Source organism: Halichoerus grypus, chromosome 12 (genome assembly GCF_964656455.1).
Source record: "Halichoerus grypus chromosome 12, mHalGry1.hap1.1, whole genome shotgun sequence".
Taxonomy (NCBI): Eukaryota; Metazoa; Chordata; class Mammalia; order Carnivora; family Phocidae; genus Halichoerus; species Halichoerus grypus.
The window spans coordinates 16767560-16789182 of record NC_135723.1 but is presented as its reverse complement, the minus strand read 5'-3'; the positions used below and the strand labels follow the sequence as shown (position 1 = coordinate 16789182).

At 38.8% G+C, this 21623-nt stretch overlaps 1 protein-coding gene across 8 annotated transcripts in view; it reads left to right on the top strand.

The window, feature by feature from the left end:
- The window catches only part of STARD3NL (STARD3 N-terminal like), a 50015-nt gene that overhangs the window by 14742 nt on the left and 13650 nt on the right, over positions 1-21623 (top strand). For 5 of the 8 annotated variants that reach the window (XM_078059995.1, XM_078059992.1, XM_078059991.1 and 2 more), the window contains 2 exons: positions 14224-14491; positions 18973-19050. In XM_078059995.1, the coding sequence (XP_077916121.1) occupies positions 14267-14491; positions 18973-19050 (303 nt within the window). In that variant the 5' untranslated portion in view covers positions 14224-14266. The other 3 variants (XM_036084027.2, XM_078059990.1, XM_078059996.1) reach the window with 2 other exon arrangements.

Genomic DNA, 21623 nt, shown 5'->3' with positions numbered 1-21623 from the left:
TTTTACAATACTACTGTGGACTTCTAGAACTTTTGTTTTTTTATTTTTTTTAAAGATTTTATTTATTTATTTATCAGAGAGAGAGTGAGAGCGAGCACAAGCAGGGGGAGCGGCAGGCAGAGGGAGAAGCAGGCTTCCCGCTGAGCAGGGAGCCCGATGTGGGACTTGATTCCAGGACCCTGAGATCATGACCTGAGCTGAAGGCAGACACTTAACCAACTGAGCTGCCCAGGCGTCCCAGATACTGGAACTTTTAAATTTTTCCAGCATTATTGCTATTGCTTATTTTCATGCTCAGGCTGTCCCACATTGGCCAGTGGGAACCCTTAAGATAGCCTAAACAATTTTTTTTTTATGATTCTGGTTTTTTCTGTCTTCTGTAAGAAATCTTCGCCTACAAAAATATTCTCCTGCACATTCTTGGGACGCCTGAGTGGCTCAGTCAAGCATCTGCCTTTGGTTCAGGTCATGATCCCGGGGTCCTGGGATTGAGTCCTGCATCGGGCTCCTTGCTCAGCAGGGAGCCGCCTTCTCCCTCTGTCTGCTGCTCTCCCTGCTTATGCTCTCTCTCTCTGACAAATAAATAAAATCTTAAAAAAAAAATATTCTCCTACACATTCTTATTTTTTGCACTGTGTGAGTCAGGGTTCAAAGTTCTTTTTTTTTTTTTTTTTCCCCTTCAGTTTTGATATCTGGTTGTCCTGGCATCATTTGTTGAAAACAAACTTGCTTTTTACCATTGGATTGCTCTGACATCTTTGTCCAAAGTCAGATGATCATATAAGTGCAGGTCTATTTCTAGGCTCTCTGTTAAGTTCCGTTGATCTATTTGCTGATCTTTATGCTAGTACCATACTGTTTTCATTACTGAAGCTTTATAAAAAATCTTTAAGTGAGGCAGTGTGAGTCTTCCAATTTTGTTCTTCTTTCTCAAGATTGCTTTGGATATTCTCATTTCTTTGCATTTCTATATATATTTTAGAATTAGCTTGTCAATTTCTGCCAAAAAAACTTGATGGAATTGAGTTGTATCTATAGATTGATTTGGGGAGAATTGAAATATTATCACTATGAATTCTTCTAATCCATAAACATAATATATCTCTCCATTGATTTTCATCTTTATTTTCTAAGCAGTGTTTTTTAGTTTTCAGTGTTGAGATCTTGCATGTATTTTGTTAAACTTATTTTAATGTTTTTGATGCAATTTTAAATAGTCTTTCTGTCTTTTTTTTTTAAGGTTTATTTATTTAATTTTGAGAGAGAGAAAGAGAAAGAGTGCATGCAGAGGGAGGGGCAGAAGGAGCCAAGCAGACTCCCCACTCAGCGGGGAGCCTGATGCGGGGCTCAATCCTAGGACCCTAAGATGACAGGAATCTAAATCAAGAGTCAGACGCTTAACTGACTGAGCCACCCAGGTGCTCCATGTCAGTCTGTCTTTAATTTCTTCCCATTCTCACTGTCCAGAATGAAGGGACTGGTAAATAGGTGAATCCCAACATTTTAAGCAAACTGTTGCTTTAAAAAAAACGAAGAGCAAAAATAATCTTGTTGCAGCGTAATAAATGTCATTATAGAAGTCTGTTTATGCTATTCTCTGCTCAGGGCAGAGGTGGGGAAGAGTGGGAAGAAGCCAAAGTTTCCCTGAGAAAGTAACCTTTGAGCTAAGGCTTACAGGATGAGTAAGCCATAGAGATAAGGAGAGTAGCACTCTGGGTAGAGAGAAAAATACAAGTAGAGCTTCCCAGAGAATGTGATTCCTTTAGGGACGTGCTTATGATTTCTAGCATGAAGTGGTTCTGGAGAGAGAAGCAGAAGTAGACTATGTGTTAGGTTAGGCAGGATTAAAGGTTTGAGGTCTGTCTACCTGAAGGTCCCAGGAAACTATTTAATAAATGATCTCATACCTCAAATTTGCTTCTCTAAAAAATTTACAGGTGTTGGATGAGAATTCTATTTTTATTAGATTATCAATAAATTTCTTTATCTTGTGTGCCTTTTCTTTCTTTGCCCATTTTTCTGATTGAATTTTAAGGTTTTCATTATGTCTTTAATCACTTTTAAGTTTCACTTCTAACGTAAGGTAGATAGGGAAGCTTTTGATTTTTATGTATTCAGATGTTTCTCTTTGTAGATGTTCTTATAAATTCCTCATCCTGCAAACATTTATTTACCTGCAGTTTCTTAAATGGAACCTTCAGTATATTTTGATGTGTAGATTTCTTTCTCCATGAGCCAGATTGACTAATAGTTTCATTCTTTTGCAACTGAATTTTGATGGCATCTTTATCATCTGTAGATATTTTTTGCAGGAAAGCTTAAAGGCACAGGCTAGATGGTTTATAGCTAATGAGTTTTTATTGATCTTTAGTGGTTTTATTTTTTTTTAATTGAACTAATACTTGGTATTTGGTTAATTTCCTCTCACAGTTCAGATTTCTGACTTCTGATAAATCATCATCATGGCCTCTGTGCCCACCCGCGTGGCCCCTGAAGATGGGCACACACTCCTCTCCTGTCTGCCTCTTGTTCCTTGTCTCCAGGCGGTGATTATCACTTGCCATTTTTTTTTTCAGTTTACAGTTGTTTTTCTTCCATCACTAGGATATTTCCCTATATCTCTTTCAAAACCTGGAGAATAAGAGACATGAAAGGGCCACATTTTAAGGGAAGTGGAAGACAGATGTCAATATGGAGATGAGTCCCACAAAATTTGAAATTATGCCAGTCCCCCCAAATTGAAAACCAGTCAAAATTTACATAATTTCAAAGCTTTTTGGCCCACATGAGTCATAAGTTGTGTTCATGCATGCTTTTGAAATGCAAAGAAACATTTTAATGGGTAAACAGAAATATCTGCCTCCTTATTAAGGTTTAGCTTTTATTTATATGAGTTTTGACTTATTTATGCAATGTTTCAGGAATGCACTCGAATATGGGAGTCTACTCATGGGAGCTGTTGTGAGGTTTAAATGACTCTAAGTTAAGTACTCAGCACTGTACCTAACTCAGTCTGCGCTAAGGAAATTACTCATTTTGCTATTAGGTTAATATGTGGTATATACAGTGTTGTATAATATATAATAACATGTTCATAGGTGGGATTAGTTTATACTTGTGTTCTTTGTTCTTGTGTGTTCTTGGACAGATAATGTCAGGATTATGCTAGCTTTATTTAATGGTATGATAGCTTTTTTTTTTAATGTTCTGGAACAGTTTGCAAGATTTTATCTTTCTTTTTTTTTTTTTTTCAAATTTTGAAATACTGAGCAAACTCTCTGACTCCAGTTCCTTTGCTAGGTAATTCTTTGTCAACTGAAATTTTTTACTTTTCTTTTTGGGGTGGTTTGTTCAGGGCAGGCCATCCACGTCTTCTTGATAAATCAAGAATACTAAAGTATTTCCGGAGTATTAACTTTATGATTCTCAAATGTAATTAGTGTTAAGTATCACTTACAGCTTGAAAAATAACCTCTCCTATAGTGGTACTTGTACTCCTTTCTTAATCTCCCCCTCCCCAATCTAGGTTTACCTATTTGCCTATTTCTTGGGTTTATTTATATATTTTAAATTCGTGGAAATATTCATCCATGTACAAAAGTAGAGAGTTTAGTATAATGAATCACATTGGACCCATTCCCCAGCTTGGAACATTTATCATTCTCCTTTAGGACTTATTTATTAATCGTACTTATTGTTTTTCTTTTCTGATATTTTTCCCTACAAGATACTTGTAGTTTTTGTAACCTTAAAATTTAAGTGCCTATTTTTAAAATTTTATTCTTTATTTAAAAAGTAATTAAAGTACTTTAAGGAAGTGAATTTGATGATAAGCACAACTTCGACAGCTTTCCACTGCTTTTACTGTCATTTTTTAAAAATTATACAATCTAATTTATTATTATTTTTTTCAAAGTAAGATGTTTTACTTCCATTGGCTCTACCTCTCATCCCTGAGAGGAGAAAATGGATATTTACATTGAATATGAGTTTGACATGTTCTTACCTAAATGCTTCATTAGTAAGACATTTTCAGAATTCTTTTTTTTTTTTTTTTAAGATTTATTTATTTATTTGAGACAGAGGGAGAGAGCAGGCACGCACAAGCAAGGGGGTGGGAGGGGCAGAGGGAGAGAGAGAATCTCAAGCAGACTCTGGGCAGAGTGTGGAGACCGACCCAGGACTTGTTCCCAGGACCCTGAGATCATGACCTGACCCAAAATTAAGAGTCAGATGTTTAACCGACTGAGCCACCCAGGTGCCCCTTCAGAATTCTTTTATAAACATCTCTCTAAACATTTTCCTAAGGTCTTACTGTCATTTTTTAAATATTATTTAAAAATTTTTAAATATATTTATCTCAGTATTTTAGAAAATACTGCTATGAGTGTCTATTTTGCATTGTTTTTTCTATGTACAGTCCCTAATTGCAAGATTTATTGAATTAGATTTTATTTAGTAGTATAGTTTTATGGTAAATTTTGTAAGTGTAACATATCGTATCCTCAAAATAGCATATCATCTGTGATTGAGGGGCTAAAAATATAATTATCCATCTCTAAAAAATTATGTATTCAAATAATCTGCATCCATATGTATGTCTTTAAAATGCCAAATAGATTTTTTTAAAAAGTAAACTGTCAACGCTTCCATTTTGATTATAATCTATCATTTTCTTAGCTTTTACATTTTCTTCATTTTTAAGATGGATTTTTTCCTCTGTTCTTTCTGGTAAGGCATATGTTATTGGTACTGAGTGGTAAATCTTAAACCTGATTTCAAATGTATTATACTTCTCAACTTTTAGAAATCCAAATATTAGCTATACTTGCTTAGTTGAGAGGATATGTGTCAGAATCTATGTACTTATTAAGAACCTTTAGCTGAACTTCCCCTACTTTTTAGGGGTTTTGAATTAGTAATCATACTCAAATACTTGTAAGTCAGATTTTAAAAAAAGCAAATGTACTGTATTACCATTACAGAGTCAAGTTCAGTTATTCTAGCTCTGTTTTGAGCCTGATAACTGTGGTCCTCTTAATAATTTACTTACAGAAAATTATTTTTTCTTTTTTTTCTTTTATTATGTTATGTTAGTCACCATACATCATTAGTTTTTGATGTTACTTACAGAAAATTATTGATAATTGTATGTAAGTCTGCAAATCAGTCAATGTGATACACCACATTAATAAAAGGAAGGAAAAGAACCATATGATCCTCTCGGGCGCCTGGGTGGCTCAGTCGTTAAGCGTCTGCCTTCGGCTCAGGTCATGATCCCAGGGTCCTGGGATCGAGTCCCCACATCGGGCTCCCTGCTCGGGGGGAAGCCTGCTTCTCCCTCTCCCACTCCCCCTGCTTGTGTTCCTGCTCTCGCTATCTCTCTCTCTGTCAAATAAATAAATAAAATCTTTTAAAAAAAAAAAAAAAAAAAAAAAAAAAGAACCATATGATCCTCTCAATAGATGCAGAAAAAGCAATTGACAAAATACATCATCCTTTCTTAATAAAAACCCTCCACCATGTAGGGATAAAGGGAACATACCTCAACATCATGAAAGCCATATACCAAAGACCCACAGCAAATATCATCCTCAATGGGGGAAAATCTGAGAACTTTTCCCCTGGGGTCAGGAACATGGCAGGGATGTCCACTCTCACCACTGTTGTTCATCATGTGAGTTTATAAAGAGATATTGGAAGAATACTGAAGTGAAGTGAAGTACAATTTTCTGTAATTCTCTTTTGTTTTTGGAATGTCACCACTTCCCTACGATACACAAAATATGCTAATATTTAAAGATGACTATCAGTAAGGTGGTATCTGAATGGTATCTCTAGGAGTCCTCAAAGAGCAATGCTTTTGTGGGTCATCAAGAGACATCCACATCCACTTCCCCAAAAGTTTCTCAGTGGCGTCACACTGACTTTGTTAGTGTTACAGTCCAGCCCTCTTTCTTGTTGACCAAGAAACCTGATTTGTCACCATCTGTTTCCAGAGCCCCGTGGAGAGTGGCTCTGCCTCCCGTGGGTCAACTCACATCTCAAAATCTGCAGTGAACACGGCAACCGCTATGTAGACTGAATGTTTATCTCGAGCTGATCATCTCTTGTTTCTCTACCTACACTATGACATTTTAATAAGAAACAGAATTTTAAAAAGGTGGTGGGAGGCATGCAGGGAATTATTAAATTGTTCAGTGACAAAAGGAACTGATGATACCCTTGCGCCATTATATAATCATAGGCCCGTGGACTGGAGATGCTTAGAATCCAACAGGCAAGGTCCTCCCACTTGAAGATGCCAGGCTAGACACAGCTTCCATTTGCTGTGACACTCCTGTTCCTGCACTTTCTGGGCTGGCCCATCCCCTTTCTGGTGGGCACATTTCCTCTTCTGCTCTTGAGAGCTGAACACATGTCCTGTCAATATTCTCCTATCTTGGCCTGCGAACCATTTTGCTTCTTTAGGGACACCGTACTCTACTCTAATTCATTATGTGTTGAATTTATAGTTGAACTCTTAGAGAGCAGTATTACTTTGTTTCAGTTCTCCCTTCTGCTCCCCCATTGTAGCCCTGATGATATGGGCAGATCTGTAAAAAGCCTTGCAGACTTTCATACATGCGCATGCATTGTTTTCTTTTTCTTTTTTAAATATTTCACTCAGTGGTCAAATTAATAGGGATCTACTGGCAAAATTTGACTCCTTGACTGAGGAGAGGTTTTTTATTTTTTTATTTGTACTGAACAATAGGATGTTATTTAAATGTTTTATACAATTTTTCACTTATTTACAATAACTGATTTTTGGCCCCAGATTTCTCTATCCGGTAATCTATTGTTTCTCTCTATCCAGTGATTTCCTGTTGTTTCAACTGCTAATTTGAATGTGATAGGTAGGTATTTTGAAATTCAATCCAATATCCATCTGTTTTGTTTCTTAAATTCCACATATGCATGAGATCATAATGGTATTTGTCTTTCTCTGACTGACTTATTTCGCTCAGCATAATACTCTCTAGCTCCACCCACGTGTTGCAAATGGCCAGATTGCATTCTTTTTGATGGCTATACAGAACAAACTGAGGGCTGCTGGAGGGGAGGTGGCTGGGGGATGGGCTAGATGGATGATGGGCATTAAGGAGGGCATTTGTTGTGATGAACACTGAGTGTTGTATGTAAGTGATGAATCACTGAAACCAATATTACACTGTATGTTAACTAACTAGAATTTAAGTAAAATCCTGAAACAAAATAAAAGATAATAAAATACAATCCAATAGGGACACCTGGGTGGCTCAGTCGGTTAAGCGGCTGCCTTCAGCCTGGGTCATGATCCCAGGTTTCTGGGATCGAGTCCCACATCGGGCTCCTTGCTCAGCAGGGAGCCTGCTTCTCCGTCTCTCTCCCTCTGCTTGTGCTCTCTCGGTCAAATAAATAAAATCTTAAAAAAAAAAAAAAAAAAATAAAATACAATCCAATAGCCTAGATTTTAGAAATATTTTTTAGACATTGTATTTAGTTTGGAGTATATATGGCATTAAGTAAGCCAAGACTGTTTTGAAATGTGAACATAGTGGTAGTGGGCAATTTGCCAAAAAAAGGTTGGTTTGATCATGGTTTTATTAAACTTCCTGTAGTGCTTTGTAATGCTGGTTCTCTAGCTCAGGAAGCTGAAGTGTTGCACAAAGTCATCAACTCTTTAACTTTGTCCCCTGCTAGTCTTTCTACCGCCACTTTCATCAGAGTTCTACTGGGCCTTTACTTTCCAGGGTAGAATCAACAACGTGAAGAAGTACAGGACAATGAATCGTACTTTTTTCTTTGTTTAGAACATCTTATCCTGGGGCACCTGGGTGGCTCAGTCATTAAGCTTCTGCCTTCGGCTCCGGTCATGATCCCAGGATCCTGGTATCAAGCCCCGCATCAGGCTCCCTGCTCTGCGGGAAGCCTACTTCTCCCTCTCCCGCTCCCCCTGCTTGTGTTCCCTCTCTGGCTGTCTCTCTCACTGTCAAATAAATAAAAAATCTTAAAAAAAAAAAAATATCTACAAACAACTTTGGAGGTTTTAAAAAATATAAGCAGCTTCATTTAAGCAGACACTAAGTAGAAATTTTTATTTTATGAAAGGTTAATAATTGATTGAATTTGACATGTGGGATATTCGGCTCTTCTTAGGTGTGGCAGAACTTTGCTCATCTCATACTGAGATCCTTAAAATATGAAGGTTGTTTTACTATGTTTTTTGATACTTCAAATTAGCTGTAGCTTCTTTCCCACATTCTCTCTTTCTGTGTATATTTATTTTTTAAAGGCTCTATGTTTCTTAGTTACCATGCCTTTTTCTCTTACTGGCAAGGTGTGTTTGTAAATGTCAGGTTATTTCCTCCGTATTCCCATTCCCCAGTTCTGGCTGTTTCGTCTTGGACAGGACTTCTACCATCATTAACTAGGTCTTTTCCCATGTGGGCCTTGCTAGAGGATAGCCAGCTCGGGTTGCCCCCTGCTCCCAAAGAAACCCAGTCCTAGGATAGAGTGGGCACAGCTGAGGCAGCCCGTGTCTTTAGGACTCTCCGATTCAATGCCTGCATCCCCAGGTCCATTTAAACACCTGCTGATGTCCCTCCTGTTTCCTTCTAGTAACCTGGGAGGAGGCTGAGTGACGGAGAGGGAAGAAGTAGAAGACCTGAGTTTTAATCCTAAAATATATCTTAAAACATCTCTTAGATGGGCACGTCCCTATAATCCACATAGGCCTCAGAGTCTTTCCTCTTTTTTTTTTTAATCTTTAAGCATGCATTTATTTTATAGGCAAGAATAACTTTGATAACAAAGATGAAGAAACCTTTGAAGCAATATGATGAGACAGTCTTCAGGTGTTAATGCAACTCTTTGCCTTTAAAACAAGGGAGTGGAAATAGATGAGAGTGGCAAACTCACATGCCTCCAGGAAAAACTGAGGCCAAGTGGAAAGTGCATCATACCACCTCTAAAGAGGTCAGCATCTTCTGGGCTTTATTGTTATGGTAAGGAAATGCAGGCCTAGTGATTCTATTTTTAACTTTTCAAGAGAAGCTGGAAGTCTGGATTTTTACATGAAAATGTTAGCAATTAATTCAAAATGTTGAGCAATACTGTGCAAGACCAAGCAAAACACGTCTATAAGCCAGCTCTGCTCCCTAGGCCTTTGGTTAAGGTGATGACTAAAGTCTTTCTGAATTAAATGGTTTTAGTGTCTGTTATCCTGACACTCTGTTCGAGGAGAACATACAGTGTCCTGGCTGTTGCCAGAAGTAGTACCGAGAAGGAGGCTGGGTGGTTGGGTTGAAAGAAGTGGTTTGATGCCACCAGTGGGTGCCCAGAGCCTCTCTCTACTCCTCGGAGGAAGGTACAAGAAACTGTGGGACTCTGTATGACACTAGCAATGGTAGCCAGTGCTCAGAGCAGCTGCTCTTTACCATCTGGATAGTATCAATTCTGTGCTGAAGCAGATGGAGTTGAAGTTCTGGCTCAGCTTTGCACCCAGCCTGGGGATGAGTGCCATAGAAGAATCCCAAAGATGTAAGCCAGTCCTCTTGGAAGCAGAAAGGATCTTAGTTCTTTTTATTTTGTTTTTTTTCCACGTGGGAAGGATATCATCATTTAAGAAGCTGTCAACATAGATGGGACAGAATTCTTCTCCAATTCTGGTAGTGTGGAATTAAGGAAAGAGAATTAAGTCAAAGAGCAGCATGTTGATGCTGTAAGCACTGCTGAAGTGGCCCCAGGGAAGCCAACATACAGTGTATCCCTAACCTGTGGTGTCACCAGAACAACCAGTGGAATTATTCATCATTAGCCTATTTTTGCTAATCTAAACAACTCTAAATCTCACTTGGGTCTCCTTTGTGAAGCTAATGAAAGCAGTAATCTCTGTTTCTAGAAAAATGCGTATAGTAAAGTATGGTTTCTGGTGGGGCAGTTCACCTCTGCCATCTTAGTGTGAAAGCATCCATAGACCAGAAGAATGGTTGTGGTGGTGTTCTGATAAAACCTGATACTCAAAAACAGGCAGCAGGCCATATTTGGCCTCCAGGCTATAGTTTGTCAACCCCGGGTTTAGAACATTGATAGCTATGCTAGATTGGTAAATTAATCAGCAAATATGCACTTACGTTCTCCTCCTCTTTGAGTGGAGTGTACATGCGAGCTCTGCTGCCTTGGGCATGCCTTGAGATATACTTTGGCTGACAGAATAGGACAGACATCATGTATACAGAGATTTTAAATGTATTAACATGATCTAGCTTGTCTCCTGTGCTCTTGGCACTTGCCGTGAAAAGAACATGACCCAGATAGTCCTGGTCCAAGGAGGAAGACAAAGGTCAGACCTAGATCCAACACACAGTTTGAAGCCAAGTTCTGCTGCCCCCAGGAGCAGAGTTGCCTAGCTGAGCCCCCACTAGAGCAGCTGAACTTCAGGCAACCTGTAAGACCCGTGAGCTTGAGGATAAATGTAGATTGTGTTAAGCCACTGAATTTGGGGCAGTTGTTAATACAGCATAATTGTAGAAATACCTGGCTAATATTAGAGTACAGAGGAAGATAGTTATTCATCTAGAGAGGAAGACATGAATCTCATTTTCAAAAACTGAAACAACAAAAGGAGATTCTCATTTCCTCACACAAATCCCAGAAAAAGATAAGGAGATGTTTTTCTTTTTTTCTTAATAATTCTCCGCCCCACTCCTCATCCCCCATACTTTCCGCATGGTTGGAATAAATCTTGAATTGTAGATTTAGGCTCCTGTGCATACAGCTAATCAATGCTTAACACAATCTTTAGAGAGGCCTAGTCTTCCTTAAGCCAACCCCAGAGAGATTCTCAGTACCAAGAACTGAATATTTAATACTTCCAAAATTACATCTGGAAGAATATCCAAGCTCTTCCTTAGAAAAAAGTAGTTGTAGTCTCTTCAATTCAGAGAATTTTGAAAGCCAACTCTGCTGGTCTCTGTGATAGATGTAGAATTAAATTAGTCGACCAGTTGTTTTGTTCCTGCTGTGTGCCGTATATTGTGGTGGTCCCTGGGACACAGGAGTGTGCAAATCAAATTCAAGGCCTTCACAGAGCACACTGACTTGCCAGAGAGACAGGCGAATAAATGGATAATTAGGGCACATTGTAGTAAGCAATAGCAGAAGTGGCATATCCACAGTTCTGGGGGAACTTGGAGGAGATATACTTGACCCTGCCTGGGGATTAGAATGTGGGGAGCATTTCAGTGAAGTCTTCCTGAAGGAGTTCACACTTGAATCTTTTGTCAGGACAAGGTTAGCATGAAGTCCTATGATTGTAGAGTAGAAAGGGGCTTTATGTAGTTTCCTTCTCTTTTATATATTAAAAGGAAGCTCTCTCTCCCTTTTAAAAGTCCCCTCTGTCCTAGGGAGGGATCAGTCTGCTAGGAGTCTGCTCACAACAATCTGTGCTTTGGGTAACTATTGTTGAAAGTATGCAAGTATCTATAAATTCTAGCTAGTTAGCAGTTCTGTGCATGCATCTGAAAAACAGTGTAATGATTTTCATTTCTCAAGGCAGTTGTATACAATTGTATGATGTCATGTTTTAGTTTGAAATAGCCCCAGATTTCTAGGGTTGGTGTTTTGCTTTGTTACCATTTTTTATTCATGAGGAGTGGGCTCAGGGAAGGAGGAATGGATGAGACTGAGAAAATGATCTAATTACGTCGGAAGCGATTTTCTTCCTAAAAACAGCCCCGAGTTTCAGTTAAGAATTTGTTGGATGGTCTATACAGTTTAGTCGACTTCAGCATTTAAATTAATTTTTAAATATACTTGCTAATAGAATATTAGAATGGCTTAAAAACTACCTGGATTGCTTTTTCTTACTGTAGAATGCATGGTTATATAAATATGTCTATATTTACCCAGGTTCAAATTTAGAGAGCAACTCCAGTATCTTTTTGAACTTTGAAATATGTGTTTCATCACAGAAAACACAGTTACATTCCTTTTTACTTACTGTCCAGAATTAACTCTTAGAAGCCTGGAAGATAAATTTCGTGTTTTGCAAGCTTTGTTTTAAGAGCAGCTGTACTGGGGAATATGCCATTGGTATTCCTTCCCCCAGGATGGTAATGATCTCATTGAGAAAGAAATTGTGTAGAAATGCTTCGAGTTTTGGAATTTTATATTTTATTTTACAAAGCACTGAAGTGGACTCCTATTGAACTTTTCAAAATGTCCAAGATGAGGTTATCTACTGTCACCCAAATGTGTTGAGAAGGGCGGGAAGAGCCTCATAAAGTCCTGAGGCATCCGTCCAGGAATATAACAATTTTACGTTTGAATTTAATCCTTCCTGTTGTAAATACTGTATGTGCAAAATAGGAAGTCTAAAAATATGGAACAGGTAAATGTGGGAGGGCATATAATATCAGGCAGAGATAATCAGTATTAACATTTGCTATGTTTCATAGGTACATTCCTCTAAAAATTTGGTTTTATTTTTACAAAGTTGTGAACATACTCTGTATGTGTGTGTTCTGTTTAATATTCAGATTTTAGTTACTATTATAACAAGCAATTTTCTAAGTTATACTTTCTAAGTATTTTAATGACTACTGTGGCTGTACTATGATTTATCTAATCCCTTTTTGTTAGATACTTAGATTGTTTTCTAGTTGGAACTATTATAGACATAGAATGATAAAGTCTACTTCACAGAGACACATACACAATTCCTGTATGTGTACATGTACATAAGTGTACAGCATTTTGAATCTTCACAAATCAATACACCACTGAAACTACTACCTGCGTCAGTAAATTATCACTAAGTCATGAGCACAGCCATGCTAGCTAGCACTACTCAGGCCAAGAAATGGAATTTGACCAAACTTGTGAGCTCTAGTCACTCTTCCCTCCCTCTTGCTCAAAGGTAATCACTAAGCCGACCTGTAATGACATAGATCAGTTTTTGTCCTGAAGGTCTGCAGTTCATTTTCTTTAGATTTGCAAAGTAGGGTTACTAGCCCAAGAAGTATGAATATTTTAAAGCATCTTAGTTCATGTAACCAAATTGCTTTCCAAAATGTTATGTCATTTTATCACCACATTGTATGAAAATGTGGGAAGGACTTTTGTTCCTGAATGTGGGAAGGGAGAGAAGTTCTGTTAAGGAGACAGTTCTGGACTGTGACAGGACCAAGCAGGACCACAGTGCTTTAGGGAAACCTCAGCAGTCTGTTTCCAAATTCTGTTTTACCCACCTTGAAAATGCTCTTTATCTGGCCATTGCCAGTCGCTGTGGCAAAAGCAAGGAGAACCAGTGCATGGTTCCTAGATCTGGATGAAAGTGGCGCCCAAGCTTCTGCTTGCGTTCCATTGGCCAAAAAAGGCACATGAAGTTGGTAGAGCCAGGGGTATAGACTCTCCCATGGGGAGAAATGCTATAGGAGGGAAACAGGAATATTTGGCAAACAGTAATACCACCCACCATACTGTTTCCTGACTTGGCGTCATCCATGAGATCAGACCACTTAGATTACTAATCTTTTACTTGTACTGTAGAAGCACGTCTTGGTCTTGGGGAGAGGAGCGCCTGGATCTCTAGATAGAGCTGTAACTTGTGTAATTAGCACAGAGGTATTTGCATAATGCTGAACTTTTGGGGGGGGGTGTACTTTTTTCCCAAGAAGAGACCTGGAAACATGCTTATTCATTATGAGGTGATGGGGAAATGCTAAAATCAGTTTATTAGATACTTTTGGTGGAAAGCAATTCCTCTTTAGGAAACACGTTTTTCCTGTCTCGTTTACACATTCTGGTTACATGACCTCTGGGGAGCTTTCAGGAAATGGTTTCCTGGTTCAGGAGTAACAACGCAGAGTTGGAGAGGTTTTCCCCCCTGCCCAGCAAAGGAACCGGCCATCTCCAGGTTATCAGTGAGACCTTTCTTGATGTGGTTAGCATCCTGTCTTCTCTCTTTAATTCTGTAAATTTGCATTCTTCTTTATTTCATTCATTTCTGTAACAGCTCTTTTGTAATATTGATTGATAACATCAAGGATTGCTTCTCTTTGCTTTCTATTTATGTCTTCATCAGAAGAAATGTCTTCAGTTAAGACACTGTTGTCAGAGAAACAGTTGCCCAGTGGTGGGGGTAGCATGATGGTCTTAGGTGAGCTCTGATTTAACACAAAGCTCTCTTCTCTCTAGGGATGGTGAAGTTGGAGAAAGGCTCCTTTACCCCTCCTCCAGGATGAACCCCCTGCAAGAAGACATGGAGAGCGCTCTCACAGGGAGTCAGAGCCCTCACGCTTCTTTGCGCGACGTTCATTCCATCAACCCCACACACCTCATGGCCAGGATCGAGTCTTACGAAGGAAGGGAGAAGAAAGGCATATCTGATGTCAGGAGGACTTTCTGTTTGTTTGTCACCTTTGACCTCTTATTTGTAACATTACTCTGGATAATAGAGTTAAATGTAAGTGATTTTGCCCATGACTTTGTATAAGAATTGTTTCCACAGACGAGAAACAATTTTCTTATTTTTCTCATCATTTCCGTCTCATTTAGTGAATTCCGTCTTTTTTCCAGAGGGGATAATATTTCTCTTTTCCACCTGATTTTGACTTTTCTTGTTCTGTACTGTCATGTTTTAAAGCAAAGCTAGTTCATTTAAAACTCACTTTGAAATTTGAATTCGTGGTGTTTTGCTCTATACCAGGAGTTAGCAAACTACAGCCTGGGGGCCAAATTCAGCTGGCCTGTTTTTATAAAGCTTTATTGGAACACAGCCCTGCCCATCTGTTTACCTATTGTTTATGGCTGGCTTTTGTGCTGAGTAATTGAGTTGAGTATTGGCCCACAAAGGCAAAAGTATTTATTTCCTGGCCCTTTTCTTGCTCCAGAAAATGTAGCATGCCTCTGGAATATGTTTTAGACGTTACATCTACTTTTCTAATCTCCATGTTTAAGATTTTTCATACATTTATTCTTTACTTTTTCACAAAGAGATTTTTCATATTTTATTGAAAAAAATGTTCTAGAACCATTTGGAGGTTCATCCCCATCTTATCAGGTCTTTGCGGTTATATTGCCAAATAATTGTCTAGGCCAGTACTGTCCAATGGAAATATAATGCAAGCCTCGTAGATGATTAAGTTCCCTAGTTACTACATTAATAAAGGTAAAAATAAACAGGTGAAATACATTTTAATAATATATTTTATTTAACCCAATATGTCTGTTTCCCCCCAAAGCCTTGGTTGGCTCTATTTATATTCCTTACCAGCAAATAGGTAACTCTTCCAGAATGCTTTCCTCACAGGCAAGAATTGTTTAAAACCAAACAAGCCAGTGATAGGACACAGTAATTTAGAGTATCTCTTTTTATTATTTGTTCTGCATATATACATTAAAGACAATATTTAAATTAATATATATTTCAAAGGAGTAACATGTTTTCAAAACTAAAAACTGTGTTTTCAAAACCAATCTTTTTTTTTTTAATATTTTATTTATTTATTTGAGAGAGAATGAGAGAGAGGGCATGAGAGGGGGGAGGATCCGAGGGAGAAGCAGACTCCCTGCTGAGCAGGGAGTCCGATGCAGGACTCAGTCCTGGGACTCCAGGATCGTGACCTGAGCTGAAGGCAGTCGCTCAACCAACTGAGCCACCCAGGCGCCCAAACTAATACATCTTTTAACAGGAAAGCATAGCAGCTTAGTGACAGTGGAAAATCAAAGCATTTATTGATGTACCACTAATATCACTCCCTGCTTTTAAGTGAGGGAAGTCATGGGGGTGGAGCTGCGGTGGGGTTCATGGGTCACACTCTTACTTCCCTCCTTTCTTATTGCTTCAATGACATTGAAGTGGAAGTGAAGTGGACTGCACGCTATTTTTGTGCATCAGAGAGGATGCGGTGTTCATCAGAGGGGATCAGTTTTCATCTGTGTGCAACATGTTATAAATGAAAAATCAGCAGACCTAGCAATTAAGAAATGTATTTTTGTTTAATTTTTTATTAAAGTATGATGAACATATACAGTGTTGCCTTAGTTTCAGGTGTACAACATAATGAGTCAGCATTCCTGTACATTGCTCAGTGCTCACAGTCAGTGTAGTCTGTCACCAGGCAACCTTACTACTCTCTCACTGACGATATTTCCTAGGCTGTACTTTTCATCTCTGTGACATATATTTTGTAACTGGAAGTTTGTAATTCTTAATCCCCTCTATCTGTTTCACCTATCACCCCACCCAACCTCCCCTCTGGCAACCATTAGTTTGTTCTCCGTATTTAAGAGTCTGTTTTTTGTTTGTTTCTTTTTTCTTTGTTCATTTGTCTTGTTTCTTAAATTCCACATGTGAGTGAGATCACTTAGTATTTGTCTTTCTCTGACTGACTTATTTCACTTAGCATTATCCCCTCTAGGTCCATCCACATTGTTGCAAATGGCAGGATCGCATTCTTTTTTATGGCTAATACTCCATTGTGTGTGTGTGTGTGTGTGTGTGTGTGTGTGTGTGTGTGTGTGTTTGTACACCACATCTTCTTTATCCATTCATCTGCTGATGGACACTTGAGTTGCTTCCATATCTTGGCTATTGTACAATGCTGCAGTAAACACAGGGGTGCATATGTCTTTTCAAATTAAGAAATGTGTTTTAAGACTCACTTTTCCACGGACTGTCGGTTGCCCCAGTTGTAAAATAAAAAGATCATACGAGAATATATGATCTTTAGGATAGCACATCTTGACTTTTTTTAGCAAGGTTTTATTTTTAAATTTTTTTTAATGTTCAATTTCTAGTTCTGTTTGTTTTAGATTGTCAGTCCTGACGTGGGTTTTTCACTGCACGCCATCCCTTTACTTTTGTAGTCTATCTCTGTAAATCATTAGGGACAGATTGGCTCTGAAGCTATGAAAGGAATCCCGTGTAGGGTGGTGGGAGTAGAAAGGAAAAAGCTGATCTGAGAGACATACTCAAAAATAAGTATGCTGATAGACTTATTGATAGGCTGATTTTATCATCCCTGGTATCCAGAAATGAATCTTAAGGTTTCTAATGATGGAACGTAGAAGAACAGGACCAGCTCTGTCAGAACGGTGAGAGGAGGTTCCATGTGAAACTAAAGATGAGTCTGTGGGGGACATCTTGAGACAAAGATTTTGAAATAGGAATTTAGAGTACAAGTTGAAGCTACAGATGTAGATTTTAAATTTCTCTATTTAAATTTAGGCAACACAAGACCAGGGTCTTATTTTATTTTTTTAAAGATTTTATTTATTTATTAGAGAAAGAGAGCACACGAGCCAGGGGAGAGCCAGAGTGAGAGGGAGAGAGTATCCCAAGCAGACTCCATGCTGGGTGTGGAGCCCGATGTGGGGCTTGACTTCACAACCCTGAGATCATGATCTGAGCCGAAAACAAGAATCGGCTACTTAACTGACTGAGCCACTGAGGGCCCCCCTGCCCTGCAAATCAGGGTCTTTTAAAGTGTGCAAATACCATGGAAAGCCTTTTTCTACTGGCTATTTATTGAAGAACTGTATCAGCATGTTGACTGCTGTTCTCTCAGCCAGGAGGGTAGTCTCTGTGCAGTAGAGAACCCCTCTTTCCTATAGGTCATTTGGAATAATCATTCTTTTAATATTTTGGATAGTGCTAAGTTTCCTTGGTCTGGAGAGCCACAGTGGTAAGACTACATTAGTTGGTTGGCTTTTAATAATTATTTCTCTTTGCTCCCAAGTTTTCTATTCTATTTGCTTGTAAAGATCTATATTCAAGCAGGTCAATAGGCAATCTGCACAAATTACACAGAAATCTAAACCTCCTTAAGGGATTTTTAAAGTACCCAGTGGTGTTTTATGGCATACTTTCATTTGAATAACAAATACAAATACTTGTAAAGGCTTCCAAGCCAAGAGGATCCTTTCCTTGTGGAAACTTTAATTCCAGTTTGACCAATTCGCAGGCCTTGCAAAGGTGTTCCTTATTAATTTTCTCCCGCTTTATCCAGGTCTTGGGTCCATCGCCCTTCACTTTGTCCTTTTTCAGATCATCTCCATCAGTTTGCCAGGACAAACAATGTCTGTACTCCAAATTGGAAAGGTGAATTTACTGTTGCACGTCATGCTCCCTAATCCACGGGCCCTGACTGGTCTAGTGTCTGCTTGGCTGCTGCGTGAGCTGTCGGACACACATTCCATTACTTGATTTTTCTTTTTAAATATTTTCTGTAAGTGTAATACATAGAGTTCTGAACTTGCTCACTTAAAAGTCATCTTGATAGGAGAATTGGGAGAGGACAAAGTTTGTCGTCTTAGGTCTGATTTTCATCACTTACTGTAACTTCTGCACATAAGATTATAGGTCTGGTCTGCCCCTCATTTCATTATCTATCAAATTAAAAATCTTCATGAAAGTTGATGAGAGTGCAGGATTTTCAAATGCCAGGAGCAAATAAAAAAGAAAAACCAGATAGAATATCTACACTTGTATCTCATGTCGTTGATCTTTGCTAGGATCAGAGGAGCTGTTGGCCTTCCAGGAGCTGAAACATGGAGGGTGGTCAGAGAGTGAGGGCAGAGCTGGATGAATGTGAATTGTCTTCCTTAAAATTATACATTGGTTTGATTGAAGACTTTATCTTAGAAGAGAAAGAGAATCGTTTTTTTAAACAGTTTAGTTTGCCAAAATAGGAACTACAAACAAGGCATTGTTTTTCATTATGCATTTGTATTTGTCAAATGAATGAATTCAGAGTTGAAGTGGGAAATGCTCTTCAGCATTTTTCTATTAGAGTTAGGAGTGTTTTGTTCCTCCTATTTCAACATTCCAGGCTTCTGAGAAGGTAGGCAGAAAAGTGCTTACAAAACCTGACTTGTATGTTTTCTTGTATTGTTCTCACGTGTGACTCTCTCCTCATTTTTACTTCTCACTCTCCTTCCCAGGTGAATGGAGGCATTGAGAACACATTAGAGAAGGAGGTGGTGCAGTATGACTACTACTCCTCTTATTTTGATATATTCGTAAGTATTTCCTGTTTTACATTTCATTTCAGATATGATGAATCTGTAACCAGCAGGTAAATTTCCTCCGAATAGATCGCACGTTCTATGCCATTGTCTTTCCCTCTCTCGAACACTGGCCTCCTTTTCTCAGTTTCTGGCCCAGTCCGTATGCTCTCACTCTCTTTGTAAGGAACTGTCCAGTCACAGGAAGGAAGGACATGATTAGTGAGAGATAAGGAAGGGCAGCAGCAGGAGCCATTCTGCTTTTCTTGGAGGGGAGCCTTTATTCTTTTCATAGAAGCCAGCAACATACCCTAATCACTAACAGGAAAATTCCCCTTTTTATATAATAACACTATGAAAATGCCATTCCTTTTCTGCCTTGAGATAGATTTCCAAGAGTACTTTTAAATACTGTGTTTTCATTTTTCTATAATTGGAGTTTTTGAGGAAAGTGATCTTTTGGTAATCCTGGGCAACATCAGCCAGTTGCAGAATTGCACAGATGCAATTCTCTGTTGATGAGGCCTTCAGTTCATTCAAAGGAATGCTTAAATCTTTCTAGGACGCACTGTGACTCTCACTGGCCTTGATACATCTCCCTGGTATCTCTTTATAGTTGATGGTGTAAGTAAATCAGATCCTAACATTGTGTTAAATGCAGTGTAGGCAGTATTCACAGTGAATTCCTCTAAATTCAGTTTACCTACTTTCTTCACTACCTTTAGAAGCTTTATGCAGAGTGGTTTAAGAGCAGGACCCTTAAAGTCAGAAAAACCTGGGTTTGATTCACAACACTGTCACTGTTTCTTTTAATATAGTGGGTCTAAACTTCAGTTTTTTCGTATGTAAAATGAGATCATCCTAGTTCTGAAAAGTAGATGGAGTAATGCATGGAAACCATTTAGCCCAATGAGCAATATATTCTAGACGCTCAGAGAACCATCTGCAGTCATTACCATCACCATTATTTTTGGTTGAGAATTTTAATGATTGAGTAATTATATTTTTAGTGGTTTTCGAACTACACTAGAAAGGCTTTTTGTTGCTGTTTTATTTCCGAAGGGGTCTGCAGAAGTGTGTATGGGGAAGGAGGTGGGACTCCCAATAAAGAGAGGTTAGGGTTCCCTGTCATAAGCCCCATTCAGCACAAGTAGTTTTGTTTTTATCTGTACAGTATGTTTCCAATAAGATTGTGTTGAACAAGTGTTTGATTACTACAGAATATTTGGAAAACCACTAATATAATTTAATCCCCTCATTTTTCCAAACAAGGAAATTGAGTTTCTTTGGTTCAGTGTCTTGACCCACCCCAGGTCATTGAAGTTGGGGGCAGAGCATGTTAGATCCCAAATCTCGACATTTTTTTCTTCTCAAAACTATTGACATATAATAGCAAGATTGATTTCTCTTTTTTCTCTTCTTTGTCTTGCTGAATTTATCTTAAAATAGCCTCAGCCAGGAAACCAGGCTAATCTACCAGCCAGATCTCCGAGGGTTGTCTGTCCTTTATGCTTGGGGTCAGTGGTACTGGCCAAATAGGCAGGGCCCATTAGTTCAGACTGGAAAGACTGGCATGTCTGGCCTGGGAAATGGACACAGCCTCCAGGAAACCTCGGGACCTGGAAGACTTTGAGATAGAGGGCTGACGAAGACTTACCCTTTTGCCAAACCCAGAATTCAGGGATAGAGCTGGAATGAATAGAGAGGCTAAACAGTTCACATACTGTTGGAAAACACATTTTTAATGAAAACAGCAAATTAAAAACAAAATCTAACTTGTGACCTTCATTTACATAAAAGAATCGTTAAGTGTGGTCCTCTGGTCAGTGGCCGCAAAAAAGCTGTCAGCCTCCGGCCTTTCAGCAGTTTTGATTAGTGAGGAACTTTTGGCAGAAAGAACCCTGCCCTCAGGCACTGCTCAGGAGTCACCTGACTTCTCCCTACCCACAATAGGCATGTCTTCCAAGGAAAATCGGTAAAATCTTATCCTATGTGTATTTCTTACTAGGTGAGAATTACAAGGACAGCTGTGACATAGTGGTTCAGTAGAGTCCAGCCACCGGGGTTCAAGTCCCGGCTTCCTCACTAAGGAGTTGTGTGACTTTGTGCAATTTTTCTATCCACCTTATGTGCGTAATGGGATTGATGATAGCAGTTGATGCATGGGATTGTTGAGGAAGGGATTACATGGGATAATAATACACATAAAGGGTTTCACAAAAGTCCCAGAGCCACCCTAAATAACTGGGTGGTAGCTACTCGGATAGAACTGTCCCAATACCCCTGCAACCCAGAGCTTTATGGTGGACTTTACTAAGAACCTGGTATCTTCCAGAGGTGAGCGTTTGTACCAGGAGTGGAAAAGTCAACTTTCAGAACATTTTCTCCAGTCTTAAAAGGGTATCAAATATATGTGCACTCAAATAGAAAGGAAAAATAAAACATGTAATTATATATTCTTGTGTTGGTAATGGGACGTGAATTTGAACCCTTATTTGGGCAGCATTGCACAGATTCTAAAGCAGGGATCTGAATACAGGTCTACAGCCCAGTGCCAGTCTTCAGTTAAGTCAGAATAATAAAGACGC